Here is a 26,644-nt window from a genome sequence, read left to right as displayed (position 1 = left end):
GGGTCGACCTCGGGGTCTCCTCCCGGTGGGACATGCCCGGAACACGTCTACCAGGGAGGCGCTCTGGTGGCATCCGAATCAGATGCCCAAGCCACCTCATCTGGCTCCTCTCGATGTGGAGGAGAAGCAGCTCCACTCTGAGCCGCTCCCGGATGACCGAGCTTCTCACCTTATCTCTAAGGCAAAGCCCGGACACCCTGCGGAGAAATTTCATTTCGGCCGCTTGTATCCGTGATCTCGTTCTTTCGGTCACGACCCATAGCTTGTGACCATAGATGAGGGTTGAAATGTAGATCGACCGGTAAATTGAGAGCTTCACCCTTTGGCTCAGCTCATTCTTTACCACGACAGACCGATACAACGCCCGCATCACAGCAGACGCTGCACCGATCCGCCTGTCAATCTCTCGCTCCCTCCTGCCCTCACCCATGAACAAGACCCGAAGATACGTAAACTCCACCCTTTTCCGACTGAGGACCATGGTTTCAGATTTGGAGGTGCTGATTTTCATCCCAACCGCTTCACACTCGACTGCGAAACGCTCCAGTGAGAGTTGGAAAGCCCTGCTTGAAGGACTCAACAGTACCACATCATCAACAAAAAGCAGAGATGCAATACTGAGGCCACCAAAACGGACACCCTCAATGCTTCGACTGCGCCTAGAAATTCTGTCCATAAAGATGAACAGAATCAGCAACAAAGGGCAGCCTCGGCTGAGTCCTACCCTCACTGGAAACGATTCTGACTTACTGCCGGCAATGCGAACCAAACTCTGACATCGGTGGTAAGTCTACAAAACACATGTAGACTGGTTGGGCGAATTCCCACATACCATGGAGGACCCTGCTAAGGGTGTAGAGCTGGTCCACTGTTCCACGGGACGAAAACCACACCGCTCCTCCTCGATCTGAGGCTCGACTTCCTGACGGATCCTCCTCTCCAGCACCCCTGAATAGACCTTACCAGGGAGGCTGAGGAGTGTGATCCCTCTGTAGTTGGAACACACCCTCTGGTCCCCCTTTTTAAAAAGAAGGACTACCATCCCGGTCTGCCAATCCAGAGGCCACGCGATGTTGCAGAGGCGGGTCAACCAGGACAGCCCCACAACATCCAGAGCCTTGAGGAACTCCGGGCGGATCTCATCCACCACTGGGCCCTTGCCACCAAGGAGCTTTTTAACCACATCGGTGACTTCGACCACAGAGATAGGAGAGCCCACCTCAGAGTTCCCAGACTCTGCTTCCTCCAAGGAAGGTATGCTGGTGGAGTTGAGGAGGTCTTCGAAGTACTCCGCACACTGGCTCACAACGTCCCGAGTCGAGGTCAACAGCGCCCCATCCCCACTGTACAGTGTTAGTAGTGCACTGGTTCCCCCTCCTGAGACATCTGATGGTGGGCCAGAATTTCCTCAAAGCCATCCGGAAGTCGGCTTCCATGGCCTCACTGAACTCTTCTCACGCCCGGATTTTTGCCTCGGCGACCACCGAAGCTGCATTCCGCTTGGCCAGTCGATACCCGTCAGCTGCCTCTGGGGTCCCACAGGCCATAAAGACCCGATAGGACTCCTTTTCAGCTTGACGGCATCCCTTACTGCTAGCGTCCAACAGCGAGTCCGGGGGTTGCACCAACAACCTTATGGCCACAACTCAGGTTGGCCGCCTCAACAATAGAGGCATGGAACATGGTCCACTCAGATTCAACGTCCCCCGCCTCCTCCGGGACTTGGGAAAAGACTTGTCCGAGGTGGGAGTTGAAACTCCTTCTGACAGGGGATTCCCCCTGGCTGAGTCCCAGACGCTCCCAACAAACCCTCACAATATTTGGGTATGCCAGGTCGGACCGGCATCTTCCCCCACCATCGGAGCCTACTCACCACCAGGTGGTGACCAGTTGACAGCTCCACCCCTTTCTTCACCTGAGTGTCCAAAACATGCGGCTGCAAATCCGATGATAGAACCACAAAGTCAATCATTGAACTGCGGCCAAGAGTGTCCTGGTGCCAAGTGAACATATGGACACCCTTATGTTTGAACAAGGTGTTCGTTATGGACAATCCGTGACGAGCACGGAAGTCCAAGAACGAAACACCACTTGAGTTCTGATCGGGGGGGCGTTCCTCCCAATCACGCCCCTCCAGGTCTCACTGTCGTTGCCCATGTGAGCATAAACAATAGTCAGCACAAACAACAGTCAGGACCCATCCCCCCACCCGAAGGCGGAGGGAGGCAACCCTCTCGTCTACCCCAATGTACAGGCACTGAGCCGGGGGGCAATGAGTATGCCCACACCTGCTCTGGGCCTCTCACCGTGAGCAACTCCAGAGTGGAAGAGAGTCCAACCCTTCTCGAGAGAACTGGTACCAGAACCCAGGCTATGTGTGGAGGTAAGTCTGACTATATCCAGTCTGAACTTTTCTACTTCACACACCAGCTCCTTCCCTGCAAGATAGGTGACATTCCGTGTCCATAGAGCAGGGGTGCCCAAACTTTTTGGACCGAAGATCTACTTCTTGATCAACTAACCTCCCGGGATCTACCCTTACCGGCACGCGAGCGCACGCGCACACACACGCACACATGCACGCCATGATGAGAAACAGCCTGAAACTGAGGCATGCGATACACTTTTACAGCCTGTTAACTATCGTAGTTCACACGTAGAGTTTTAAAGTGCTTCCCTGGGCCCTCCTCGATTCCTATTCTTTGCCCGTGCCCTCGGTGAATTGTACACGAAGCAAACTCTGAATGAGAATAATGACGATAATTGCAGACTGCTGAGCGCAAACAACTTCCAGTGACGTAATCACGCGCCACCGTAAATTCAAGATTTACCTGCTTTTTTTTATTTTTTAATTTTTTTTTGTGTGAAAATGAGACTGATAGGATGATTAGGGTGCAGCGTACATTAACACAAAACATATATATTATTAACATGTACAAAGACACACAAATGGTTGTTTTTTTTTTCTCCTCGACACTCCTCGGGTCTACTTGGGACCTGTCTTAGATCTACCGGTAGATCAGGATCTACCTAATGGGCACCCCTGCCCTAGAGCTAGCTTCTGCAGCCGAGGATCGGACCGCCAGGGTCCCCGCCTTTGACTGCAGCCCAGCTCACACTGCACCCGACCCCTTTGGCCCCTCCCATGGGTGGTGAGCCCATGAGAAGGAGGGCCCACATTGCCTCTTCGGGCTGAGCCAACGAGCCGCCCCCACAGGCCTCGCTCCAGAGGGGGACCCCGGTGACCCACGTCCGGGCAAGGGAAACTGGGTTCCATTTATTTTGTTCTTCATAAGGGGTTTGTGAGCTGTGGTTTGTCTGGTCCCTCACCTATAGTTCACACTTGTCTTGGAAATAACTTGAAACTCATGAAATGTGGCAGTCTCTTGGCCTTCAGTCTTCGGGTGGGGTGGCGGGTCCAAACTGTTTACTTCTATGCACCAAACAGCACTTCAGAGTACATACCATTTTTGAAGTCCGTGGAGAGTATGCTGGAGCGTGCTCTCCCTGGGGACTCCCTTGGTCTACTGGGGGGGTTCATTACTCACGTGGGCAATGCTAGTGAGACCTGGAAGGGGTGTGATTGAGAAGAACTGCAATTTGAAATCGAGCAGTGTTTTGTTCCTGGACTTCTGTGCTTTTCACATATTGTCAATAACAAACACTGTGATCAAACATTAAGGTGGCAATATGTGCACTTGGTACCAGTACACCTTAGGCCTCCATATGATCATCGACTTAATGGTTGTGTCATCGGATTGGCAGCCATGTGTTTTGTACACTTGGGTGAAGAAAGTGGCGGAGCTGTCAACTGATCATCAGCTGGTGTTGTGTTGGCTCAAATGGTGGGGGAAGATGTGATTTGACAGCCCCAACATATGGTGAGGGTTTGCTGGGAATGACAGAATCCCCTGTCTTTTTCATCAACAGCCACCTCCAGCAGACTTTCACCCATGTCCCGGGAGAAGCAAGGGACATTGAGTCCAAGACAGCCATGTTGGGCACCTCCATTGTTGACATGGCTGATTGGAGCTATGGCTTTAAGGTGGTTGGCTCCTCTCATGGTGGCCCTGAACCCGCTGGTGGAAACCGGCAGTACAAGATGCCATCAAGCTGAAACAGGAGCCCTATTGCAGATTTTTGGACAATGGGAGTCCAGAGGTAGCTGGCGAGGTACTAGCTGGCCAAATGGAATGCAGCTTTGGCGTTCCCCAAGGGAAAAACTCGAGCAGACAAGTAGTCAAAATGTTTTTCCTCCGAAGGGTGTCTGGGTTCTCCCTTAGAAATAAGCCCCTTCAGCCATCCTGAAGGGGCTCAGAGCCGAGCCACAGCTCCTTCACATTGAGAGGAGCCAGATAAGGTGGCTTGGGCATCTTATTATATTCCTTCTGGATGCTTCTCCACTGGCAGAAGGCTATGAGGCTTGGTAGAGGGAAGTCTGGAATTCCCTGCTGAAGCTGCTCCCCACGCAACCCAACCTCGGAAAAGCTGAAGAGAATTAGATGGAGGATGAGATGAGAAATAAAATCGCTACACAAATAGAAAGTTGCTGCTCAAATTAAGCAATTTTTGCAAAACGGTTCTGCAAAATATTTAGAGTCTTCAAGGCATTCCTAGCAAAGGAACATGTAAACAGTTCAAAACATAAAAGCTGACTACCTCTCAATGATTACCAGAGAGGAGAAGAGGAATTATCAGTCTTCTGTGTGATTCTGAGAAGCAAGTGTCCATTGAGGGCCCTTGCCTTGACGGTAGTCATCCATCCATCCATTTTCCGAACCGCTTGATCCTCACTAGGGTCGCGGGGGGTGCTGGAGCCTATCCCAGCCGTCTTCGGGCAGTAGGCGGGGGACACCCTGAATCAGTTGCCAGCCAATCGCAAGGCACACAGAGACGAACAACCATCCACGCCCACACTCACACCGAGGGACAATTTAGAGCGCCCAATCAGCCTGCCATGAATGTTTTTGGAATGTGGGAGGAAACCGGAGCACCTGGAGAAAACCCACGCAGGCCTCGGGAGAACATGCAAACTCCACACAGGGAGGCCGGAGCTGGAATCGAACCCGGTACCTCTGCACTGTGAAGCCGACATGCTAACCACTGGACTACGGTAGTCAACGTCTCCATGTTAATCTTCATTTGCTGTGATCGATCAACTTGTTTAGGTATTGACAGGTATTTAAATAGATTAGCGGGGATCTTGGAGAAAAATGTGGTATATGGTTTTTGCTGCTTCGCTGGTCTTCAAAAAACACTCGGTGATCGATGGCTGTTTCCCGACGAATGAGCACTTCAGGGACCACGGCTGATTGGGAAAAGATTTTATTCAACCAATGTCAGAGTGAAGTCTTTCCAAAAAGTTGAGTGGCCCAAGGCATGGATGTAAAAAAGCCCCCCAACCCCTGTCAGGCCCGTATCTTTTATACCTGGCAAGGAGCTGATGTCATGGCTTTGTGCACCAGCTGCGGTTTTCAATCTACTAGTTTACTTCAGTCCTAAAAAGGAGATCTTGACCAGCGCTGTTGGTGATGGACGACAACAGCCACTTTACCTTATTATAGGATTGCACACATTGCTGAAACTGAATTCTCCCTGACCAGCAAATATAGAATAGAATCGTGTTACTGACGCCAGGTGGACATTCTAAGGCCACCTACAGGAATAGAGAGGGAATTCCAAATTACACTTCATTCCCCCCTTCCGGGACAAAGTAATAGTCCCGGAAACGGTCTAACAAAAGATAACATCGGTAAAGGTCCAAACATCTTCCCCCAACCAAATTTTATATATGCTCACGTCTACAATTTGGCCCAAAATCTTCAGCCGAAATCACGCTCAAGGCATGCTACGTAAGGTTATTTTAACTAGGAAAGCTCAAACTATTTAGTTAGCCAATTGCTCCCTGACAACAATCTGAGGCCTCTCAGGAACCACAAGCAAAGAAAATTGAAGTCCACATAATTCAAACGACGATACCACCCCCCTTAGGTAATACCCTTACAACGGTGACAAATTGCGAAGTAATGAATTTGGTGTGGCCCGTTAGAAGCCCCAAAAAGCTGCCGGCCCCTCCTCAAGAAAAAACCTCGGCAGTCTAATGACAAGGAAAAAGAGGAAGGCCCTTTCTACCATCCCCAGTGGTTCCCTTCACCTGGTGTCAACCAGGTGTAAGGAGCCCTGGCACATTACAATCCACAAAACAGTATGAGCTCACCAAACAGTGTGAAAATGGAATGACATGTCCCCCTATCACCAAACAGTGAAATTGTACCGTCACATGATCAGCCGGCCAGCAGGTAACAAAATGAGGTAAAAATATTGGAATAAACAATGAGGTATATAGTAATGAGGTATCAAAACATGCTATCAAAACAAGCCCCCGAAATGTCGCCCCCCTTCTTCATGTGTAAGTGCGTGCCGAGGCAGAGTCCATTTCCCGAATCTTCAGCGATAGAACGTGCTGGGTATCACTGCCCAGGGCCTGCTGTCCATACAAAGTCCTTATGTCCAGGTCACTGTCCATAGAGTCCCTTGCACGGCCCCGGTCAGCATGCAGAGGTTCTGGAACGAATAAGAACTCCTGCCAGTATCGCGTGATGACAATGGCACTCAACCCAAAACACATGCAACTTTGACACAATAAAGATGGTAAACTGGTCGCGGGCCGGGCAACAACATACGGTGGATCACATTCCAGTGGAATCATGCAACACATCACACAAAAAGGAAAATAAAAACCCAAGGAAGTGGCGCTACGCCGATGTTCCCACTCCTTCATCCCTTAGGACCGACTGACCCATGTTCAACTGCTGTTCACATGGAACCCTTCTCCACTTCGGCTTTGATCGTTACAAACTCAGGTCCCTGCGCTTGCACGACCGCATAGCCTGCGCATAAATTTTCTCCGACTCGATAACAAGAGCCGTCTGTCCATAGTTCGAGATCCGCTTCCCTCAGGGGGATAGCTTGCAAATCGGACCGCAGTCTAGAGTATTTTTCTGACTCATGCAAACAATCGTGGGGGTCCCCATCCTCTGAAGTTGGCAAAAACTCAGCTGGGTTTACAGTAGTACACCTTGCTAGAGTGACATCCTCTTGCTCCAAGAGCCTGTAATAGTCCCGAAGCCGGGGCTCTGTCAAGGTGTACTTGCCATGGTTCAACAGAGTCCGAAGACTATGGTGAGTAAGAATTGTCACAGGATAGCCCATGGTGATAGCCGAGGCTTTGTCATACATCAAATAGACTCCAACCATTGCTCTATAGCATGGCGGCAGGCCCATCTCCACCTCGGAGTAGGATGTCGAATAATAGGCCACAGGTTGGGGTCCAGACCCCGTACCTGTAGGCTGACAAAGAATTGCACATGCAAACCTACCCCCCGCCGAGATTGACGTGAATAACACAAAATTTTTCGAGTAATCTGGTGAAGCCAATGCCGGAGCCTCTTGCAATCTTGCTTTGATTGTTTCAAACGCCACATGGCCATCCTGTGTCCAATCCAGCGTGGCGTGGAGATCATTATTACCTGTGTCTTTGATCATAGCTCTTAACGGCCCTACCAATTTGGCGTATTCTTCGACCCAGGAGGCCGAATATCCCGCAATTCCCAGAAAGGTTAACATTTGCCGAACAGTTCTGGGTTTTGGAGCCGTTCGTATCGCCTCCAAATGGCCATCTGAGATACGTCTCTGTCCATACGATATTTTCTGGCCCAAATAGTCAACCTGTTTTTGACAGTATTGTAATTTCTTTTGTGACACTTTATGACCATTTTCTGCCAAAATTTGCAACAGTTTGATCGAGTCTTTGTGGCACGTCTCGACATCCGATGCACAGACAATAATGTCGTCCACATATTGAATAACAGTGCTCTGCACCTGTCTCCCCTCCGTGAGTCGTCACCTTACCGTGGTGGAGGGGTTTGTGTGTCCCAATGATCCTAGAAGCTAAGTTGTCTGGGGCTTTATGCCCCTGGCAGGGTCACCCATGGCAAACAGGTTCTAGGTGAGGGGCCAGACAAAGCACGGCTCAAAGACCCCTTATGATGAACAAAATATATGGACCAAGGTTTCCCTTGCCCGGACGCGGGTCACCGGGGCCCCCCTCTGGAGCCAGGCCTGGAGGTGGGGCTCGTTGGCAAGCGCCTGGTGGCCGGGCCTACACCCATGGGGCCCGGCCGGGCACAGCCCGAAGAGGCAACGTGGGTCCCCCTTCCCATGGGCTCACCACCCATGAGAGGGGCCAAAGGGGTCGGGTGCAATGTGAGCTGGGCGGCAGCCAAAGGCGGGGACCCTGGCGGTCCGATCCTCGGCTGCAGAAGCTAGCTCTTGGGACATGGAATGTCACCTCTCTGGCAGGGAAGGAGCCCGAGCTGGTGTGTGAGGCAGAGAATTTCCGACTGGATATAGTCGGACTTGCCTCCACACACAGCCTGGGTTCTGGTACCAGTTCTCTCGAGAGGGGTTGGACTCTCTTCCACTCTGGAGTTGCTCACGGTGAGAGGCGCAGAGCAGGTGTGGGCATATTCATTGCCACCCGGCTCAGTGCCTGTACATTGGGATTCACACCGGCAGACGAGAGGGTTGCCTCCCTCCGCCTGCGGGCGGGGGGACGGGTCCTGACTGTTGTTTGTGCATATGCACCAAACAGCAGCTCAGCATACCCACCCTTTTTGGAGTCCTTGGAGGGTGTGCTGGAGAGTACTCCTGCTGGGGACTCCCTTGTTCTGCTGGGGGACTTCAATGCTCACGTGGGCAATGACAGTGAGACCTGGAGGGGCGTGATTGGGAGGAACGGCCCCCCCGATCTGAACCCGAGTGGTGTTTTGTTATTGGACTTCTGTGCTCGTCACGGATTGTCCATAACGAACACCTTGTTCAAACATAAGGGTGTCCATATGTGCACTTGGCACCAGGACACCTTAGGCCACAGTTCGATGATCGACTTTGTTGTTGTATCATCGGATTTGCGGCCGCATGTTCTGGACACTCGGGTGAAGAGAGGGGCGGAGCTGTCAACTGATCACCACCTGGTGGTGAGTAGGCTCCGATGGTGGGGGAAGATGCCGTTCCGTCCTGGCAGACCCAAACGTATAGTGAGGGTTTGTTGGGAGCGTCTGGCGGAATCCCCTGTCAGAAGGAGTTTCAACTCCCACTTCCGACAGAGCTTTTCCCATGTTCCGGGGGAGACCGGGGACATCGAGCCCGAGTGGACCGTGTTCCGTGCCTCTATTGTTGAGGCGGCCAATCTGAGTTGTGGCCGTAAGGTGGTTGGTGCCTGTCGTGGCGGCAACCCCCGTACTCGCTGGTGGACCCCAGCAGTAAGGGATGCCGTCAAGCTGAAGAAGGAGTCCTATCGAGCCTTTATGGCCTGTGGGACCCCAGAGGCAGCTGACGGGTATCGATTGGCCAAGCGGGCCGCGGCTTCGGTGGTCGCCGAGGCAAAAACCCGAGCGTGGGAAGAGTTCGGTGAGGCCATGGAAGCCGACTTCCGGACGGCTTCGAGGAAATTCTGGTCCACCATCCGACGTCTCAGGAGGGGGGGGGAAGCAGTGCACCACCACTAACACTGTGTACAGTGGGGATGGGGCGCTGCTGACCAGGGGTGGATGAGATCCGCCCGGAGTTCCTCAAGGCTCTGGATGTTGTGGGGCTGTCCTGGTTGACACGCCTCTGCAACATCGCGTGGACAACAGGGAGAGTGCCTCTGGATTGGCAGACCGGGGTGGTAGTCCCTCTTTTTAAAAAGGGGGACCGGAGGGTGTGTTCCAACTACAGAGGGATCACACTCCTCAGCCTCCCTGGTAAGGTCTATTCAGGGGTGCTGGAGAGGAGGGTCCGTCAGGAAGTCGAGCCTCAGATTGAGGAGGAGCAGTGTGGTTTTCGTCCCGGCCGTGGAACAGTGGACCAGCTCTACACCCTTAGCAGGGTCCTTGAGGGTATGTGGGAATTCGCCCAACCAGTCTACATGTGTTTTGTGGACTTGGAGAAGGCGTTTGACCGTGTCCCTCGGGGAGTTCTGTGGGGGGTGCTTCGTGGGTATGGGGTACCGAATCCCCTGATACGGGCTGTTCGGTCACTATACCACCGATGTCAGAGTTTGGTTCGCATTGCAGGCAGTAAGTCGGAATCGTTTCCAGTGGAGGTAGGACTCCGCCAAGGCTGCCCTTTGTCGCCGATTCTGTTCATAACCTTTATGGACAGAATTTCTAGGCGCAGCCGAAGCGTTGATGGGGTCCGTTTTGGGGGCCTCAGTATTTCATCCCTGCTTTTTGCAGATGATGTGGTGCTGTTGGCTCCTTCAAACAGGGCTCTCCAACTCTCACTGGAGCGTTTCGCAGCCGAGTGTGAAGCGGTTGGGATGAAAATCAGCACCTCCAAATCTGAAACCATGGTCCTCAGTCGGAAAAGGGTGGAGTGCCCCCTCCGGGTCGGGGAGGAGATCTTACCCCAAGTGGAGGAGTTCAAGTATCTTGGGGTCTTGTTCACGAGTGGGGGTAGGAGGGAGCGGGAGATCGACAGGCGGATCGGTGCAGCGTCTGCTGTGATGCGGACGTTGTATCGGTCTGTCGTGGTGAAGAAGGAGCTGAGCCAAAAGGCGAAGCTCTCAATTTACCGGTCGATCTACGTCCCAACCCTCACCTATGGTCACGAGCTATGGGTCGTGACCGAAAGAACGAGATCCCGGATACAAGCGGCTGAAATGAGTTTTCTTCGCAGGGTGTCCGGGCTCTCCCTTAGAGATAAGGTTAGAAGCTCGGTCATCCGGGAGGGGCTCAGAGTCGAGCCGCTTCTCCTCCACATCGAGAGGAGCCAGATGAGGTGGCTTGGGCATCTGATTCGGATGCCTCCTGAGCGCCTCCCCGGTGAGGTGTTCCGGTCATGTCCCACCGGGAGGAGACCCAGAGGAAGACCCAGGACACGCTGGAGAGACTATGTCACCCAGCTGGCCTGGGAACGCCTGGGAAGAAGTAGCTAGGGAGAGGGAAGTCTGGGCTTCCCTGCTAAAGCTGTTGCCCCCGCGACCCGGCCCCGGATAAGCGGTAGATGATGGATGGATGGATGGATGGATGCACCTGTCTTTCGAGCCCTTCGAGATCATCCTTTAACACTTTGTTAAACACATGAGGGCTATGTTTGTAACCCATAGGAAGTCTCTGATATTGATAAAACTGTCCTTTGAATGTGAACCCGAACAGTCCTTGTGATTCGCTACTGAGTGGGACACTGAAAAAGGCGCCACAAAGGTCCACCACTGAGAAGCCTTCCGCGTCCGGCGGAATCTGTGCCAGCAGGGTGTGCGGATCTGGCACATCGGCTAAATTGTCAATCACCACTTCGTTCACGGCTCGAAGGTCATGTACTAGCCGGTGGGTGTTGTCAGGCTTTTTCAAGGGCAGTATTGGCGTATTACTAAGAGGGGTCTGCGTCACTCTCAACACATTTGCCACGAGCAATCCTTCGATCTGTGTTTCAATCCCCCGCACTGCTTCCTCTTTCAGGGGGTACTGTGTCTTCCATGGAGGTCTGCAGCCTGGCCGAAGATCCACTGTTACCGGTTGTGCCGATTTTACAAATCCAATGTCCGTACTGTGGCGAGACCACAGGTAGTCGGGTACCTGTCGGAGCATGTCCTCTTTGAGTTGATCTGTCGTCATACTGAGGATGGAGTCGTGTGACAGCTGTACCGTTTGGGGCTGTCCATGTCCATGCGCTGAAACCATGATCTTCATGAACCGTTTATCAACACTCACCCACAGAGCATTGTTTCCTGCCAGCGGGGAAAACTTGAGTGTTTCCGCCTCCGCCATCATTTCTCCTACATGTTGCTGCTCCCAGTCTTCTGCTACCAACAAAGTCACATGTGGGATGCTATTTTTGACTTTAAATTCCTTGTCGATGAATCCGTTTCTCTGGATTTTCATGGCCACTCCCTGTGGTCCCAGGATAATGCAAGTGCCGTTCAATTGCACTTCTTGCGGTTGCTGACGCAACCACTCTTCTGCCTGTGCCTGCGTTAGGTCTTTGTGATATTGTAGCGTGCAGTGGAATGGGTACTCTGGGGTCCTTGCTCCTGGTCTATTGGAGCGGATAAACTTTTCCCACTTCTTGTAAGGTTCCAATAGGTTGTCGCTGACATCTCCCACCCAAATTACAGTGGGCGTTGACTTCCCGGACCTTGACTGCATCATCACCTCGTGGCACGTTTTGTTTGGTATTTCAACCTCACATCCATCGGGAGAACACTTTATGGTACAGGTCAATCCACACAGGGTATCTCTGCCGAGGAGGGCAATGGGTGTACGGTTTGACACCAGGACTGGAATTTTTATTGTGTGGTCTTGCCAGCAGAGCTTTACTGGTCTTGTGGAAGGGATCAGCTGTTTAATACCCTCGAACCCTATTGGCCGCACAAAATGACCGGACATGGAGAGATGTGTAGCGTCTTCGGGCCGGATACACGTGAAAGCCGCTCCGCTGTCAACCTTAGCTGTCAAAGGCTGATCATTTACTTTCACTGTTATTGTTGGCTCCTGTTCCGGACCTGACACTACCAGCTGACATCCCCCCTTAGGGCACTCTGGGCACCCCTAAAATCCAGGCTCCGGGCCCCCAAAGGGGTTTACCGGGCCCTGAGGCCTTTGGCCTCGTGGTTTGGTTCCCCCTCTGAAGCCACCTCCAGAGGAATTGTTATAGGGCCTATCACACTGGCGAGATATGTGGCCTGGTCGACCGCAATTATAGCACGCATTAGGTCTCTGTTGTAGGCCCCCGGGAGATTAGGCCTTCCTGCCCGTCCTTTGTCTCCACGGGCCGTGGCTCCCCAGAGATGGGCCGGTCTGTTTCCCCATTGAGGGGCTGGGCTGAAGGGCACCGCCATGGCTGCTTGCGGAGTTAGGCCATGCGGGGACGTGGGCTGTAGAATGATTTGTTGCGGTGGAGCTTGCACCACGACTGTCTGCTTCTTTTCCTTTTTATTGTCCACGAGCTGCACTTGGTTCAGCCTCCTCACCACTTCTTGGTCCTGCTCCTTTTGAGCCATCTCCTTCTTGCGGAACCAATCAACTTGATGAGCGATGTGATCAGTGTAGACATTAGTCGTCATGCTTCCCAGTCCCACCACTTCGGCCAGTTTGCTCCTCACTTGCACGGGCAGGCCCTTTTGGATCTTATCCCGCAAGATAGATTTTTCCATTTGGGTTGTATGCGGATCATTTCCTGTGATGTGTCTCCAAGTCTGATATGCTCTTGCCACGTATGAGCGTGCGTTCTCTGTCAGTCCCAGGGGTTCGAGCACAATATTATCAGGGTTTACATTGGTCGGGTACGCTGCCTTCAGTGCTCCCCACATCTGGCCTCGGACTGCTGCAAACAGGTCAGAGTCATTTGCTGATGTTGCAGCAAAGCGATGTAACCCTGCTTTTCCCAAAATGTCTTTCATGGTATGGACTCCTACCACGTTAGTCAGAAGCCTCTTAATGTCTCCTACCGCGAACTGGGTTCCCACCATGCACTCCTCCAATTTGGATATCCAAGGGTGTGCTCCGTCTTGAATGGTGGGCAGCTTCTCAAGGATTCCTGACATGTCAGAATTCTGCCATGGTTTGTATTCCAGCTGTTGTCCTCTCACCAAAACTGGTAGGATCGTATTTGCCCGCCTTGATCTTTGCTCCTGGCTCAAAAGGGACGCTAGTATTTTGGACGCTTCTTTCTTCAGCTTGCGTTCAGCGACCTCCAACCTTTGCAATTGTTCCTCCAGCTCCTCTTGCTCCTTTGGTTCCACACTCCAGTCCAATTCCTCCAGGCATTGCTTTTTCCTGTTCTTAATGCTCATTAAGGCGGTTCTTCTCCAATCCTCCATGGCCGTGGGGGTGGAGCATGAGGTAGGCGTAGGATCCTTGTCTCCCCCGTCATCATCACTACTGTCGCTCCACTGTCGGTACTACTAAAATATGTTCTTGTTCTAATCTTATTTTCCCGGAGTGCGTCCTTTTTCCTCCGCTTTTTTCAAAATGCTTTTGATTGTGGGGTCATAGCCCCCCGCTGCTCCTTCAGCATCACTCTGGCTGTCATACTGCAGCTCCTTTCTGGTGTAGTCAAAAGTGCCATGCTTTGCAAATCGTGTTTTATTTCTTTTGCGGGCAGGGCTAGGGTGCATGATGATGGTGGTCTTTGCTCTTCCTGTTTCGACAATGTCCTTATCCTCCGTCTCCAGCTGATAACTTCCTTCCTGGTTGATTATCGGAAGTTGTGGATATACATTTCCACGGTCTTCACTCACATCATACGGTGGGGGATTCTTAACAGGGGACACATGTGAAAAAGGCATGTTTGCTTTTTCCATTAGGTTCTTAGCTTCTTCCATATTTTTCTGCACTTCAGCTTTAATTTTCTCTTTTCTCTGTTGGAACTCTCGGTTCAATTTGAGTCCCTCTTCGTCAAATACTTTTAACAATCCCAATTCCCATTCTCTTTTTTCCTTCCTCTTTTCTCCTCTTTTTCCTTTTTTTATGTCCTGCCTTGTATGCTGATACTAGTACACGTATAGTCTCAACTACTTCCCTGTTAAAAGTCCCTTCCACCGGCCAAGGCCTCTCGATGTCAGGCCATCTTTTATTCCATTTTTTGGATATTTCTTTAACCCCCTTAATGAGCGGGTAGTTTCTCCGCACTACCTCGATGGGGGTGGTCACCATTGGACTAGCATAGTTCCTTTCCCCCATTTTTTTTTTGATTGCAGATAACAATATCAATTAAACAATGCACATACGATTTTGCCAACCTCAGATGGACCCGTTAAGACCGGCTGTCTCAATTGATATTCGATCCGGTGTATTCCGTCCGCGCTATTTCTGTACCCGCACTCAACTTATGTTGGAGATGACACCTTGTTTGAAAAACAATTGTTCACAAGTTTATGATGATCAGTCTGTAGTCAGTCTGCTATGCAATCCCTGTTCTCAGGTTTTTTATGTAAACAGAAAATCAGAAGTATTAAGGAGATCCCCAGAGAGCAATATCAATAATTGGTTTTTAATTTTATCATTCTGTCTTTAATTTAAATTAACAAGTCGGGCTTTTCTGCAACTCCAATTTCTCATTGCTCCCAGAGGGTCTAGGGGGCGCCAGCTGACCCTCGTATTATTTATGAGGGGCCACACTCTTTCTTGAGATGCATACATGCACATCTATATTAGTGTCGTTAGGTAGCATTCCCGTGCTTCTTGTTTCTTGTTAGACAGCTGTGGCACATTAATTCTCCTGGGTTTTAGTTACCTCAGGACCTCCACAGTTGGTCATGCATTCTTTTGCTCCTTCAGCATGCCGTCCCCCATCATCCTGTCACATTTTCTCGCTACCAGCAAGGTAGGCCCCAAAATGGGCACAACTCTGGCCCCACGCCCCGCCCCCACGTCACCCACACGGGGAGTGCCTAGCCTTGAAACACGGTGGGCAGGTACAGGTTGGCCACTCCCTGTCCCGCCCCCGAAGCCAGATTCCCCTCCCCGAGCGGGCACCGCAGGCAGGCACGCGCCCCAGAGCACCGAGAAGCACACTATCCTATCCATTCCATTCGTTTCTTCTACAAGCACGCTCACTCACTCGCACTCAAGAGCACCCACACACTTACTCACGATCGCGCACACACGCACGCTCACCTACACACACCCATGGGTACACTCACACACACACACACACACACACACACAGACACACACACACAGGGATTTTCTCTACCCACACAATGCCGTCCAGCACCTATTTCCCAAATGCGGTCTGTACAGGCTCAAATTTATCAAACTTTGACAGATGTGTATGCTATTATGACACGTCCCCATAGATGAATCGAACCGCAAGCAGATCGTATCAGCTTAATCAATATTCAAAAACCGCCAGTCCTTTCGTTTTACCTGGGGGCTTCTTACACCAGCATTTAAATTGACAAGCCTTATAACTCACATACACCTCTAATTCGATCAGTGCCCAAACGACGTGGCTTCGCGCGCATCATTCTCTTCGGCCCACAGGTCCGTGACCTGGCCGGATATTTCCTTCATCCACTCTCACACTTCACGGTACGGATGCCAAAGTTGCGCTCGTTCCTATTAGCCAAACGCGGTCGACGCAACCTCCCTTTTGCGCTGGACTTTGGCAGAGACTAGGCTCCCACCGGACATCTCGGCTATAGCCCCTGGCCCTTGTGGATTCACCCGTATCTTGTCGCAGCATAGTTCAATCGTACCCGTGTTTCCGCCACAATCACACAGCTAAAATTTCGATCCTCCGCGGGACCACTGAAACGACTAATTTCCACGTCCACGTTTTATGGGACTTCCTACTATTTTCTTCTCGTGACAGCCGACCAGCGTTGTTCTCGACAACCTGTCCTGTTTCACATTCGCCCTCCCTGGAGCGTTTATTTCTTCTCGTTTATCATTCTCACCAGACATGTCATGCATACAATTCCCAAAACGTTTTGTTACTGTTCCCTTTTTATTTATTGTTTTTTATTTATTTTTCCTGTTTTTATTTTACTTTTCTTTCGCTGTCTCTATTTGGGGCCACTCCCCCTTCAAAAGTCGCATTATGACGGCTTTTGACTAGGAGAGACAACTTTCCCTGGAGCCCGCCGTGGCCCCATCAGATCCGTTTAACTGTCCTCCGTGCGGGGGACAACGCTCCCTTCCCCCCTTTCCAAGAGCGAGCATGCTGCGGCGACTTTGAGTGCAAGCAACTCACCTCAAAACAGGTCGTCCGCTGGCCGCTGGATGCTCGCGGAGAGAGCGGACGGGACGGTCCCCTGGAGAACACGAATCCTGTTCGTGACGCCAAAAATGTGGTATATGGTTTTTGCTGCTTCGCTGGTCTTCAAAAAACACTCGGTGATCGGTGGCTGTTTCCCGACGAATGAGCACTCAGGGACCACGGCTGATTGGGAAAAGATTTTATTCAACCAATGTCAGAGTGAAGTCTTTCCAAAAAGTTGAGTGGCCCAAGGCATGGATGTAAAAAAGCCCCCCAACCCCTGTCAGGCCCGTATCTTTTATACCTGGCAAGGAGCTGATGTCATGGCTTTGTGCACCAGCTGCGGTTTTCAATCTACTAGTTTACTTCAGTCCTAAAAAGGATATCTTGACCAGCGCTGTTGGTGATGGACGACAACAGCCACTTTACCTTATTATAGGATTGCACACATTGCTGAAACTGAATTCTCCCTGACCAGCAAATATAGAATAGAATCGTGTTACTGACACCAGGTGGACATTCTAAGGCCACCTACAGGAATAGAGAGGGAATTCCAAATTACACTTCAGAACAAATGAGGAACTAGAAGTAACCTCACAAATGGACAAAGCACAGGAAGTCCTGATGAGATAAAAATGTGAAAGAGTGCAGAAGTACTCCTTCATACCAGAAGTTGTAAATTTGCATTGTGTCAGTGGTACATTCGTATTTTATTAATGAATTCCACACTTCAAGGAGAAGGAACAGAAAATGTTTGATGTCTTGCAATGTTTTCCCTATTTTGTCCCGTTATACTTTGTCCATTTTTTCTTCCTCCAGACTCATTTATCTTTAATGCGGTATGTGAGTGTCTGTTGTGTCGTCGGCATCATCGCTGGATTCTGTATCGGCCCAGGCAAGTTGCTCTTCACTACATGTTGATTGGAAAGTTGTCAGCGGAAAAAAACAAAACATTTCCCATTGTTGACGTTGCCTTATTTTCCCATGTGCAAAAGAAGGGAAACGCTGCACAGGTGCATGCTTATTCGGTTATGCAGATTCTCTCATCATGTAAATTTCCCCAGTGTGGGACAAATAAAGGATATCTTATCAACTTGATCTGTCATTTGATCACCATCCAAAACATGCATTGCTGTGTAAACACATTACAGGTATTCAGATTAAATTAGTTGCATTGGTTTTACCCCTTCTTCCCTTTCATTTGGAATGTTCCTTTGTTCCTTTACGCTGTTATTCTTTTAAAGACAACACAGCCACACTACAAACAAAGCGACAGAAACCAAAACCGATGGAAATTGCTTGTCTTGCCAATTGCTACAATATTAAGGTAGTAGGTGCGAACAACACAAAAATGCACCCGTGCTCACGTTGAAATATAGACAACAAACTGGTCTGCAAACATCCACCTAAAATGCATTTTCTTGTGGAGGCACAGATGATTAGCTAACTGCCTGCTGTAGTAGTAGAAATATGGCCAATTATAACTCAAAGATCATTGGGAGACAAAAAACCCTTCACTACGGTAAGGTGACGGCTCATGGAGGGGCCGGTATTTGTGAGCGCACCTAATAACACGTTCCATTAATTTTCAATAAGAAATCAGAGTTGTGATTGACTGCAATGAAAAATACATCTATTCATTTTCGACTCCGCTTATCCTCACAAGAGGTTGGAGATTTTGAGGAGTTGCGTTTGCAAGGGTGGTTAAAAAATACCTGGGGCATGGTCCCAGGGACTCTTGAAGGATGGGACCACAGGGTGTGATCTAACTCCAAAAGGAGCACACTCCTCAGCATTGCTGGTAAGGCAAGCCAAGGCCAGTTTATATGTAATGGGCATTTCATGTACAAGACAATTCATAGTGTTTCACAGAAAACATGAAACCAGCCCAGAACAATAGCCAAAATATTAAGACATTGCATTTTCTGAACCGCTTTATCCTCACCAGGGTCGCAGGGATTACAAATATCATTGAAAATATTCATTCATTCATCTTCCGAGCCGCTTGATCCTCACTAGGCTCGCGGGGGGTGCTGGAGCCTATCCCAGCTGTCTTCGAGCATTAGGCGGGGGACACCCTGAATCGGTTGCCAGCCAATTGCAGGGCACACAGAAACGAACAACCATCCGCACTCACACTCACACCTAGGGACAATTTAGAGTGTTCAATCAGCCTGCCACGCATGTTTTTGGAATGTGGGAGGAAACCGGAGCACCCGGAGAAAACCCACACAGGCCCGGGGAGAACATGCAAACTCCACACAGGGAGGCCGGAGCTGGAATCGAACCCGGTACCTCTGCACTGTGAAGCCAACGTGCTAACCACTGGACTACCGGGCCGCCTCATTGAAAATAATTTGATCAAAATGATTAAAACCACCGCGGCTTCGGTGGTCGCCGAGGCAAAAACCCGAGCATGGGAAGAGTTCAGTGAGGCCATGGAAGCCGACTTCCGGACGGCTTCGAGGAAATTCTGGTCCACCATCCGACGTCTCAGGAGGGGGAAGCAGTGCACCACTAACACTGTATACAGTGGGGATGGGGCGCTGCTGACTTCGACTCGGGACATTGTGAACCGGTGGGCAGAGTACTTCGAAGACCTCCTCAACTCCACCAACACGCCTTCCTTGGAGGAAGCAGAGCCTGGGGACTCTGAGGTGGGCTCTCCTATCTCTGTGGTTGAAGTCACCGAAGTGGTTAAAAAGCTCCTCGGTGGCAAGGCCCCAGGGGTGGATGAGATCCGCCCGGAGTTCCTCAAGGCTCTGGATGTTGTGGGGCTGTCCTGGTTGACACGCCTCTGCAACATCGCGTGGCCTCTGGATTGGCAGACCGGGATGGTAGTCCCTCTTTTTAAAAAGGGGGACCAGAGGGTGTGTTCCAACTACAGAGGGATCACACTCCTCAGCCTCCCTGGTAAGGTCTATTCAGGGGTGCTGGAGAGGAGGGTCCGTCAGGAAGTCGAGCCTCAGATTGAGGAGGAGCAGTGTGGTTTTCGTCCCGGCCGTGGAACAGTGGACCAGCTCTACAGCCTTAGCAGGGTTCTCAAGGGTATGTGGGAATTCGCCCAACCAGTCTACATGTGTTTTGTGGACTTGGAGAAGGCGTTTGACCGTGTCCCTCGGGGAGTTCTGTGGGGGGTGCTTCGTGGGTATGGGGTACCGAACCCCCTGATACGGGCTGTTCGGTCACTATACCACCGATGTCAGAGTTTGGTTCGCATTGCCGGCAGTAAGTCGGAATCGTTTCCAGTGGAGGTAGGACTCCGCCAAGGCTGCCCTTTGTCGCCGATTCTGTTCATAACCTTTATGGACAGAATTTCTAGGCGCAGCCGAAGCGTTGAGGGGGTCCGTTTTGGGGGCCTCAGTATTGCATCCCTGCTTTTTGCAGATGATGTGGTGCTGTTGGCTCCTTCAAACGGTGCTCTCCAACTCTCACTGGAGCGTTTCGCAGCCGAGTGTGAAGCCGTTGGGATGAAAATCAGCACCTCCAAATCTGAAACCATGGTCCTCAGTCGGAAAAGGGTGGAGTGCCCCCTCCGGGTCGGGGCGGAGATCTTACCCCAAGTGGAGGAGTTCAAGTATCTTGGGGTCTTGTTCACGAGTGGGGGTAGGAGGGAGCGGGAGATCGACAGGCGGATCGGTGCAGCGTCTGCTGTGATGCGGACGTTGTATCTGTCTGTCGTGGTGAAGAAGGAGCTGAGCCAAAGGGCGACGCTCTCAATTTACCGGTCGATCTACGTCCCAACCCTCACCTATGGTCACGAGCTATGGGTCGTGACCGAAAGAACGAGATCCCGGATACAAGCGGCTGAAATGAGTTTTCTCCGCAGGGTGTCCGGGCTCTCCCTTAGAGATAAGGTGAGAAGCTCAGTCATCCGGGAGGGGCTCGGAGTCGAGCCGCTTCTCCTCCACATCGAGAGGAGCCAGATGAGGTGGCTTGGACATCTGATTCGGATGCCTCCTGAACGCCTCCCCGGTGAGGTGTTCCGGTCATGTCCGACCGGGAGGAGACCCCGAGGAAGACCCAGGACACGCTGGAGAGACTATGTCACCCAGCTTGCCTGGGAACGACTCAGGATCCCCCGGGGAGAGCTGGAAGAAGTAGCTAGGGAGAAGGAAGTCTGGGCTTCCCTGCTAAAGCTGTTGCCCCCGCCACCCGGCCCCGGATAAGCGGTAGATGATGGATGGATGGATAGATGATTAAAACCAAGCATCAGTCTAGAACAGGGGTGCCCAAACTTTTTGGACCGAAGATCTACTTTTCGATCAACTAACCTCCCGGGATCTACCCTTACCGGCACGCGCACAAACACACGCACACATGAACGCCATGATGAGAAAGAGCCTGAAACTGAGGCATGCGATGCACTTTTGGAGCCTGTTAACTATCGTAGCTCACACGTACAGTTTTAAAGTGCTTCCCTGGGCCCTCCGAGATTCCTATTCTTTGCCCGTGCCCTCGGTGAATTGTACATGAAGCAAACTCTGAATGAGAATAATGACGATAAAAGATAGAGCGCAACAGCTCTGATTACAAGCTGCAATTGCAGACTGCTGAGCGCAAACAACTTCCGGTGACGTACTCACGCGCCACCGTAAATTCAAGATTTACCTGCTTTATTTTATTTTATTTTATTTTTTTATTTTTTATTTTGTTGTGTGAAAATGAGACTGAGGATGATTAGGGTGCAGTGTACATTAACACAAAAATATTACTAACATGTACAAAAACACACAAATGGTTGTTTTTTTTTTTTTCTCCTCGACACTCCTCGGGTCTACTTGGGACCTGTCTTAGATCTACCGGTAGATCAGGATCTACCTAATGGGCACCCCTGGTCTAGAAAACTAAAAGACGTTCAAATGGGGATTAAAACGAGAATAAAGTCAAGTCAAGTCAACAGTATTTATAGAGCACTTTCAAACAGCCATCGCTGCATACAAAGTGCTGTACATGGAGCAATTTAACATGCACAATAAACAGTAAGACAAATCGGTAATAAAGGCGGTAGAAAGCACCAAACAGTAAAACCAAGAACAAATCTAAGTCATGCTGAGTCGAATGCCAAAGAATACAAGTGAGTTGATAGAGTGCTGCGGTCAACAATGTTTTCAGTCCTCATTTAAATTAATTTGAAGTTCGAGCATACATCAGGTATTGAGGCAGTAAGGCCTATTCAAGGGATCTGGAAGGGAGTCCACCAGGAAGTCAAAGCAAAATCAGTTGGATTGTTGAATGTATTTATTTTTTTAATATTTGATTTGTTCATTTCAAATATTTCACATTTTTGTACATTTTGTCAATGTATTATTGATATTGAGAATGGAAAATGTAACTTCCAATACATGTGTTTGCTTCTTGCAGCGGGAGTCCCTTTCTTGGTCACTGCTGAGTTGTTTAAACAGTCCCACCGCCCTGCAGCCTACATTGTGGGAGGATCTCTCAACTGGCTTTCCAATTTCACTGTGGGCTTTGTCTTCCCCTTCTTACAGGTGAAAACGCTGAACTAATGTAGAAAAGCTAACGTAAATTAAAAAAAAAACTTTAAAAAACATTTGATTAAAAAACATTTATAAAAATACATACAGAAGACAAATGACACTCTCTGATCTGATATGTCGACTATTATACCACAAGGAACCATATGTACCGTATATATTTTTTAATAATGGAAGTGGAATTCTTAATAGAGGACTAAATTGCCCATCAGTGTGAGTGTGGATGTAGCTCTCTTCACAAAAACACTGACACAGATGATACTTTGGAATGGGCGTTTCTTGCCATTCTCATACCTTGCACACGCCTTACACACGCCGTAAGAAGTACGGGGCACAGGTACAGATACGAGTGACCACTGCAGCTTGTGAAGGCAGACAGGACAAAACAAATAGTCAGCATGAAAGTGTAATTCTCTAAAAGACTGAACTTAAACTGGACAAAAAGGGTTCTCCATCTGGCAATGTGGTGGAGTCAAAGACCGGCTTAGGAACAAGCAGCTGCAAATCATTTGCTGGTTGGCTCCAACACACTTGTGTCCAAATTTGCAATCACACACACACACTTGCAGTTTAAAGGGGTGGCGCATAGGGTCATAGGGTCTGCAGACGTATCAATTTGATATTATTCGTAACAAGATAAGCACAGTTTTTACTCTCCTGAATGGCCGTCATTTTATAAGCCACAACATTTACATCTGTTGTCTTTGACCCTACCACAGCATATATTTGCAAAACCATGTTTAGTTGTTTGCAACCATTGTGAGCCCTCATATTCAGTTTTCTATTTCATCCAACCCCTAGATGTCAGCTGGGTCTTACTGCTACTTGGTCTTTGCCAGCATTTGTCTGTCTGTGGCCGTCTATGTCTACGCAGTCATACCTGAGACCAAAAATAAGACATTCATGGAGATAAGTCGCTTGTTCTCCAAGAAGCAGCCTGTTGTAGAGACCCAGTCCCTTCTTCTACTGGAACAGCTGAAGCTGAAGAAGATGAATGGCTATGGAGGTGTAGAACATCATTCACTGGAGTTTGAGAGCTCTTCCTTCATAGCTTAACAATAGTTTGAATTTGTACTCAGACTTCAGAAAACTGTTGTCAAATGGTTTTAATGTTTGTTGAGAGAATATGACGTCAAGCATATGGTTTGTTTTGTAAAAACTGACTGTACACTATGCATGGGACTGAACCTAAAAATGTTGCTTAACTGGGACAACCAACTGCTTGTGTGATATTGGGTGTGTGCAATCCAAGTACAGAAACACAAATTAATCCATTTATTAAATACTGCATATATGGTACACATAACATAAACTGCTGTTATTGGGATTCCAGTATTGAATGTGTGTTATTTGACATGTCTTTTTAACAATCATACTGCAGAGCATTTTATGAGCTACTTTGGGAAATATGTAATTGATAGTATATTAAAATACATGTACTGATATCTTGAAGCTGTGGGCAAGCAAGATGAATTTAACAGCGCTCCTTATTTTGTTTTACCTTTATTTGGCCGGCCCTGTGGTTCAGAAATTCCAGTTGCGATGTAGCAGATGCATCCGTGTATAAAATTAAACAAACCACCACTGCTGCCAATGTACTGTAGTCACCCTGTTCCCTGTTTCAAGAGCAGAGTGCACGAGGTAGGCTAAAAGCCTGTGCTGCCGATTAGCACCGAGCTAGTTGGCTTCAGCCCTCAAAGTGTTTGGGGAATGAAGTTGGAGAGGAACTTTAATCAATCAAATTGTATTTAGATCGCACTTTTCATGCATAAAAATGTGACGCGAAGTTCTGTGCAACTAACACAAGCCAAAATACAACATATGAGGGGACAATGCATACACAGATATTTATCCCCGCTGGCATGCCTGCACTCATGCATACACACATGCCCACACATAACTTGATAAACTATGTTACAAAAGACATGGCAAGGTACAGAGAAACTATATGAGGATTTTTCCTCACATGGCGGTGAAGACACATGTCTCAAGGGAGCAATTGACTGTGTTTAAAATCTGTTCCTCAAAGAATCCAAACAATGTTTTTAAAAGTGATTGTAGCGATTGACAGGCCGTAAATTATCATCAGGTCCAGGGTGTGTCCTCGGTTGTGAGTCAGCTGCAAGGCATGCTGTTTAAAATCCAAACTGTTTAAAAGGTTTGAAAATTTTCTGCACAGTGGATCCAAGATGTCGTCAATGTGCATATTAAATTCACCAGTTATTGAAATTCTCGTATAAGTGGAATGTAAAATCAATAAGAACCCTGAAAACTCGAATAAAAGATGTGGAGCGCTGGGGAGACCTGTAGACCATGAGAGAAGAGTAGGACGGCTAAAAACAAAGGCATGGTTTTTAAAAGGTAAATGCTCCTGCTGTGCCACTAGTCGTCCTTGGTTGGGCAGAACTTTAATATTCTTATATGAGTCAAAGGAAACCTTGGTCGATTAGTCTGTCAGGAGTTCTCTGCAACAGAATCGGATTCCACAAACAGACATAAATAAGAGTTGACAAACTTATAAACATGCAACGCCGACAAAGTAAGACAGCAAAAGACCCCGGAAACAAAACAAAAAAACACAACCGAAAAAACAGGACAGGTCCAGAAACCAAAAACTTTTTCAAAATTCAAAACACATATGAACGTAAATCGCTTCTCACAAAAGAAAATGTATAATATTAATCAAGAATAATACAACAACAAAAACACTACTTAAATGAGACAATACAAAACGTGACGAGAGATCACGAGGCAGAATCAAGAAGCGGCTATAATGAACAAGCACTTGGTTGGAGCCGTGAGAAAGGATGAATAATCCGACAGGTAGTTAGATGATTAGAACGCAAAACAGGTGCACCACTGGAGGAAACGCCCTTCACTCCAGCAGGAACTGAAGCAAAAACAAAACAGAAACATGACAACCACCTGCTCTAATCAGGCTTCCATCCTTCAGTCTTGTGGTTGCGGTGTCAAACGTGAAATATTCAAAGAGATTTTAAACTCCCCTAGACTTAATAACAAACATTTTGTTGCTGCAAAGACAGTGTTCCTGAATGTACCATTGCAAGGAATTTAGGGATGTCATTTCTACGTTCCATAATATCATCAAAAGGTTGAGAGAATCTGTAGAAATCACTGCATGTAAGCGGCAAGGCTGGAAACCAACATTAAATGCCCGTGACCTGCGATCCCTCAGGCAGCAGTGCATCAAAAACCGACATCAATGTGTAAAGGATACCACCACATGGGCTCAGGAACACTTGTTACCAATGTAAGTAAATACCGTTCAGCCCTACATTTATATAAGAGCAACTTAAAACTCTATTATGCAAAGAAAAAGCCATTTATCAACAGCACCCAAAAATGCTGCCGCCTTCTCTGGGCCTGAACTCATCTAAGATGGACTGCAAGGTGGAAAAGTATTCTGTGGTGGATGATTCCCCGTGTCCAATAATTTGTTTAAATTGTGGATGTCGCGTCTTCTTGGCCTACGAAGAAAAGAACCAAAGCTCAAATGCCACCTGTGATTGTTTGGGGATATGTTTGTTGCCAATGGCATCGGGTAACTTACACATCTGCAATGACACCATTCATGCTGAAATGTTTTGGAGAAACATATAGAGTACTGCCATTCAAGCTACGTTTTTTTTTTCATCAAAACCCCTGCTTATTTGATCATCATCATCTCTCTCTCTCTCTCTCTCTCTCTCTCTCTCTCTCTCTCTCTCTCTCTCTCTCTCTCTCTCTCTCTCTCTCAATATATATCCATGTTCTGATCCGCTTATTCTTACAAGGGTCGGGGGGCATTCTGGAGCCTCTCCCAACTATCTTTGGGCAGAGATGGGGGCATCCTGAACCGAATAAACGTACAACCATTTGCCTACACAAGCACACCATGGGACAATTTCAAGTGTTCTGTTAGCCTGCTACACATGTTTCCCGAATGTGGGAGGAAACTGGAACACTTGGAGGAAACCCAAAACATATAAATCAAACAGGAAAGAAAAAAAAAAAAAGAATGTAATAATGAATGTTTGGTTTGCAATTTGGCCCCGACATAGTGTGTGGAGTTTGCATGATTGTTTCTCCAAGTAGTTCGGTTTCCTCCCACATTCCAAAAACATGCATGACTTGTTGATTGCACGGTAGTCTAAAATTAGGTGTGATTGTGAGCACGAATGGTTGTTTGTCTCTGTGTGCCTGCGATTGGCTACCAACCAGTTCAATGTGTTCCAAAGTTGGTTGGATTGCTTCCCGCATTCCCGCAACAATTATGAGGATACTCCGTTCATATGGATGGATAAAGACGTGTGCAAATAAAAAGAATTAAAAACATAAAGTGTCCTCTTTTGGATCAGAGGAAGGATCTCTTCTCAAAAAGAAAGCATGAATTTAAT

General features: G+C 48.9%; 1 protein-coding gene across 1 annotated transcript in view; it reads left to right on the top strand.

Moving 5' to 3' along the window:
• The window catches only part of slc2a15a (solute carrier family 2 member 15a), a 41,101-nt gene extending 16,295 nt beyond the window's left edge, over positions 1-24,806 (top strand). Inside the window, exons 10-12 of the mRNA XM_052081096.1 lie at positions 17,569-17,644; positions 22,114-22,241; positions 23,049-24,806. Of these exons, the coding sequence (XP_051937056.1) occupies positions 17,569-17,644; positions 22,114-22,241; positions 23,049-23,303 (459 nt within the window). The 3' untranslated portion in view covers positions 23,304-24,806. The remainder of the gene's footprint in view (positions 1-17,568; positions 17,645-22,113; positions 22,242-23,048) is intronic.
• Positions 24,807-26,644: the final 1,838 nt, after the last annotated feature.

This window comes from Hippocampus zosterae, chromosome 11, assembly GCF_025434085.1.
Source record: "Hippocampus zosterae strain Florida chromosome 11, ASM2543408v3, whole genome shotgun sequence".
In the NCBI taxonomy this organism is placed as follows: domain Eukaryota; kingdom Metazoa; phylum Chordata; class Actinopteri; order Syngnathiformes; family Syngnathidae; genus Hippocampus; species Hippocampus zosterae.
This window is presented reverse-complemented; position numbering and strand designations above follow the sequence as displayed.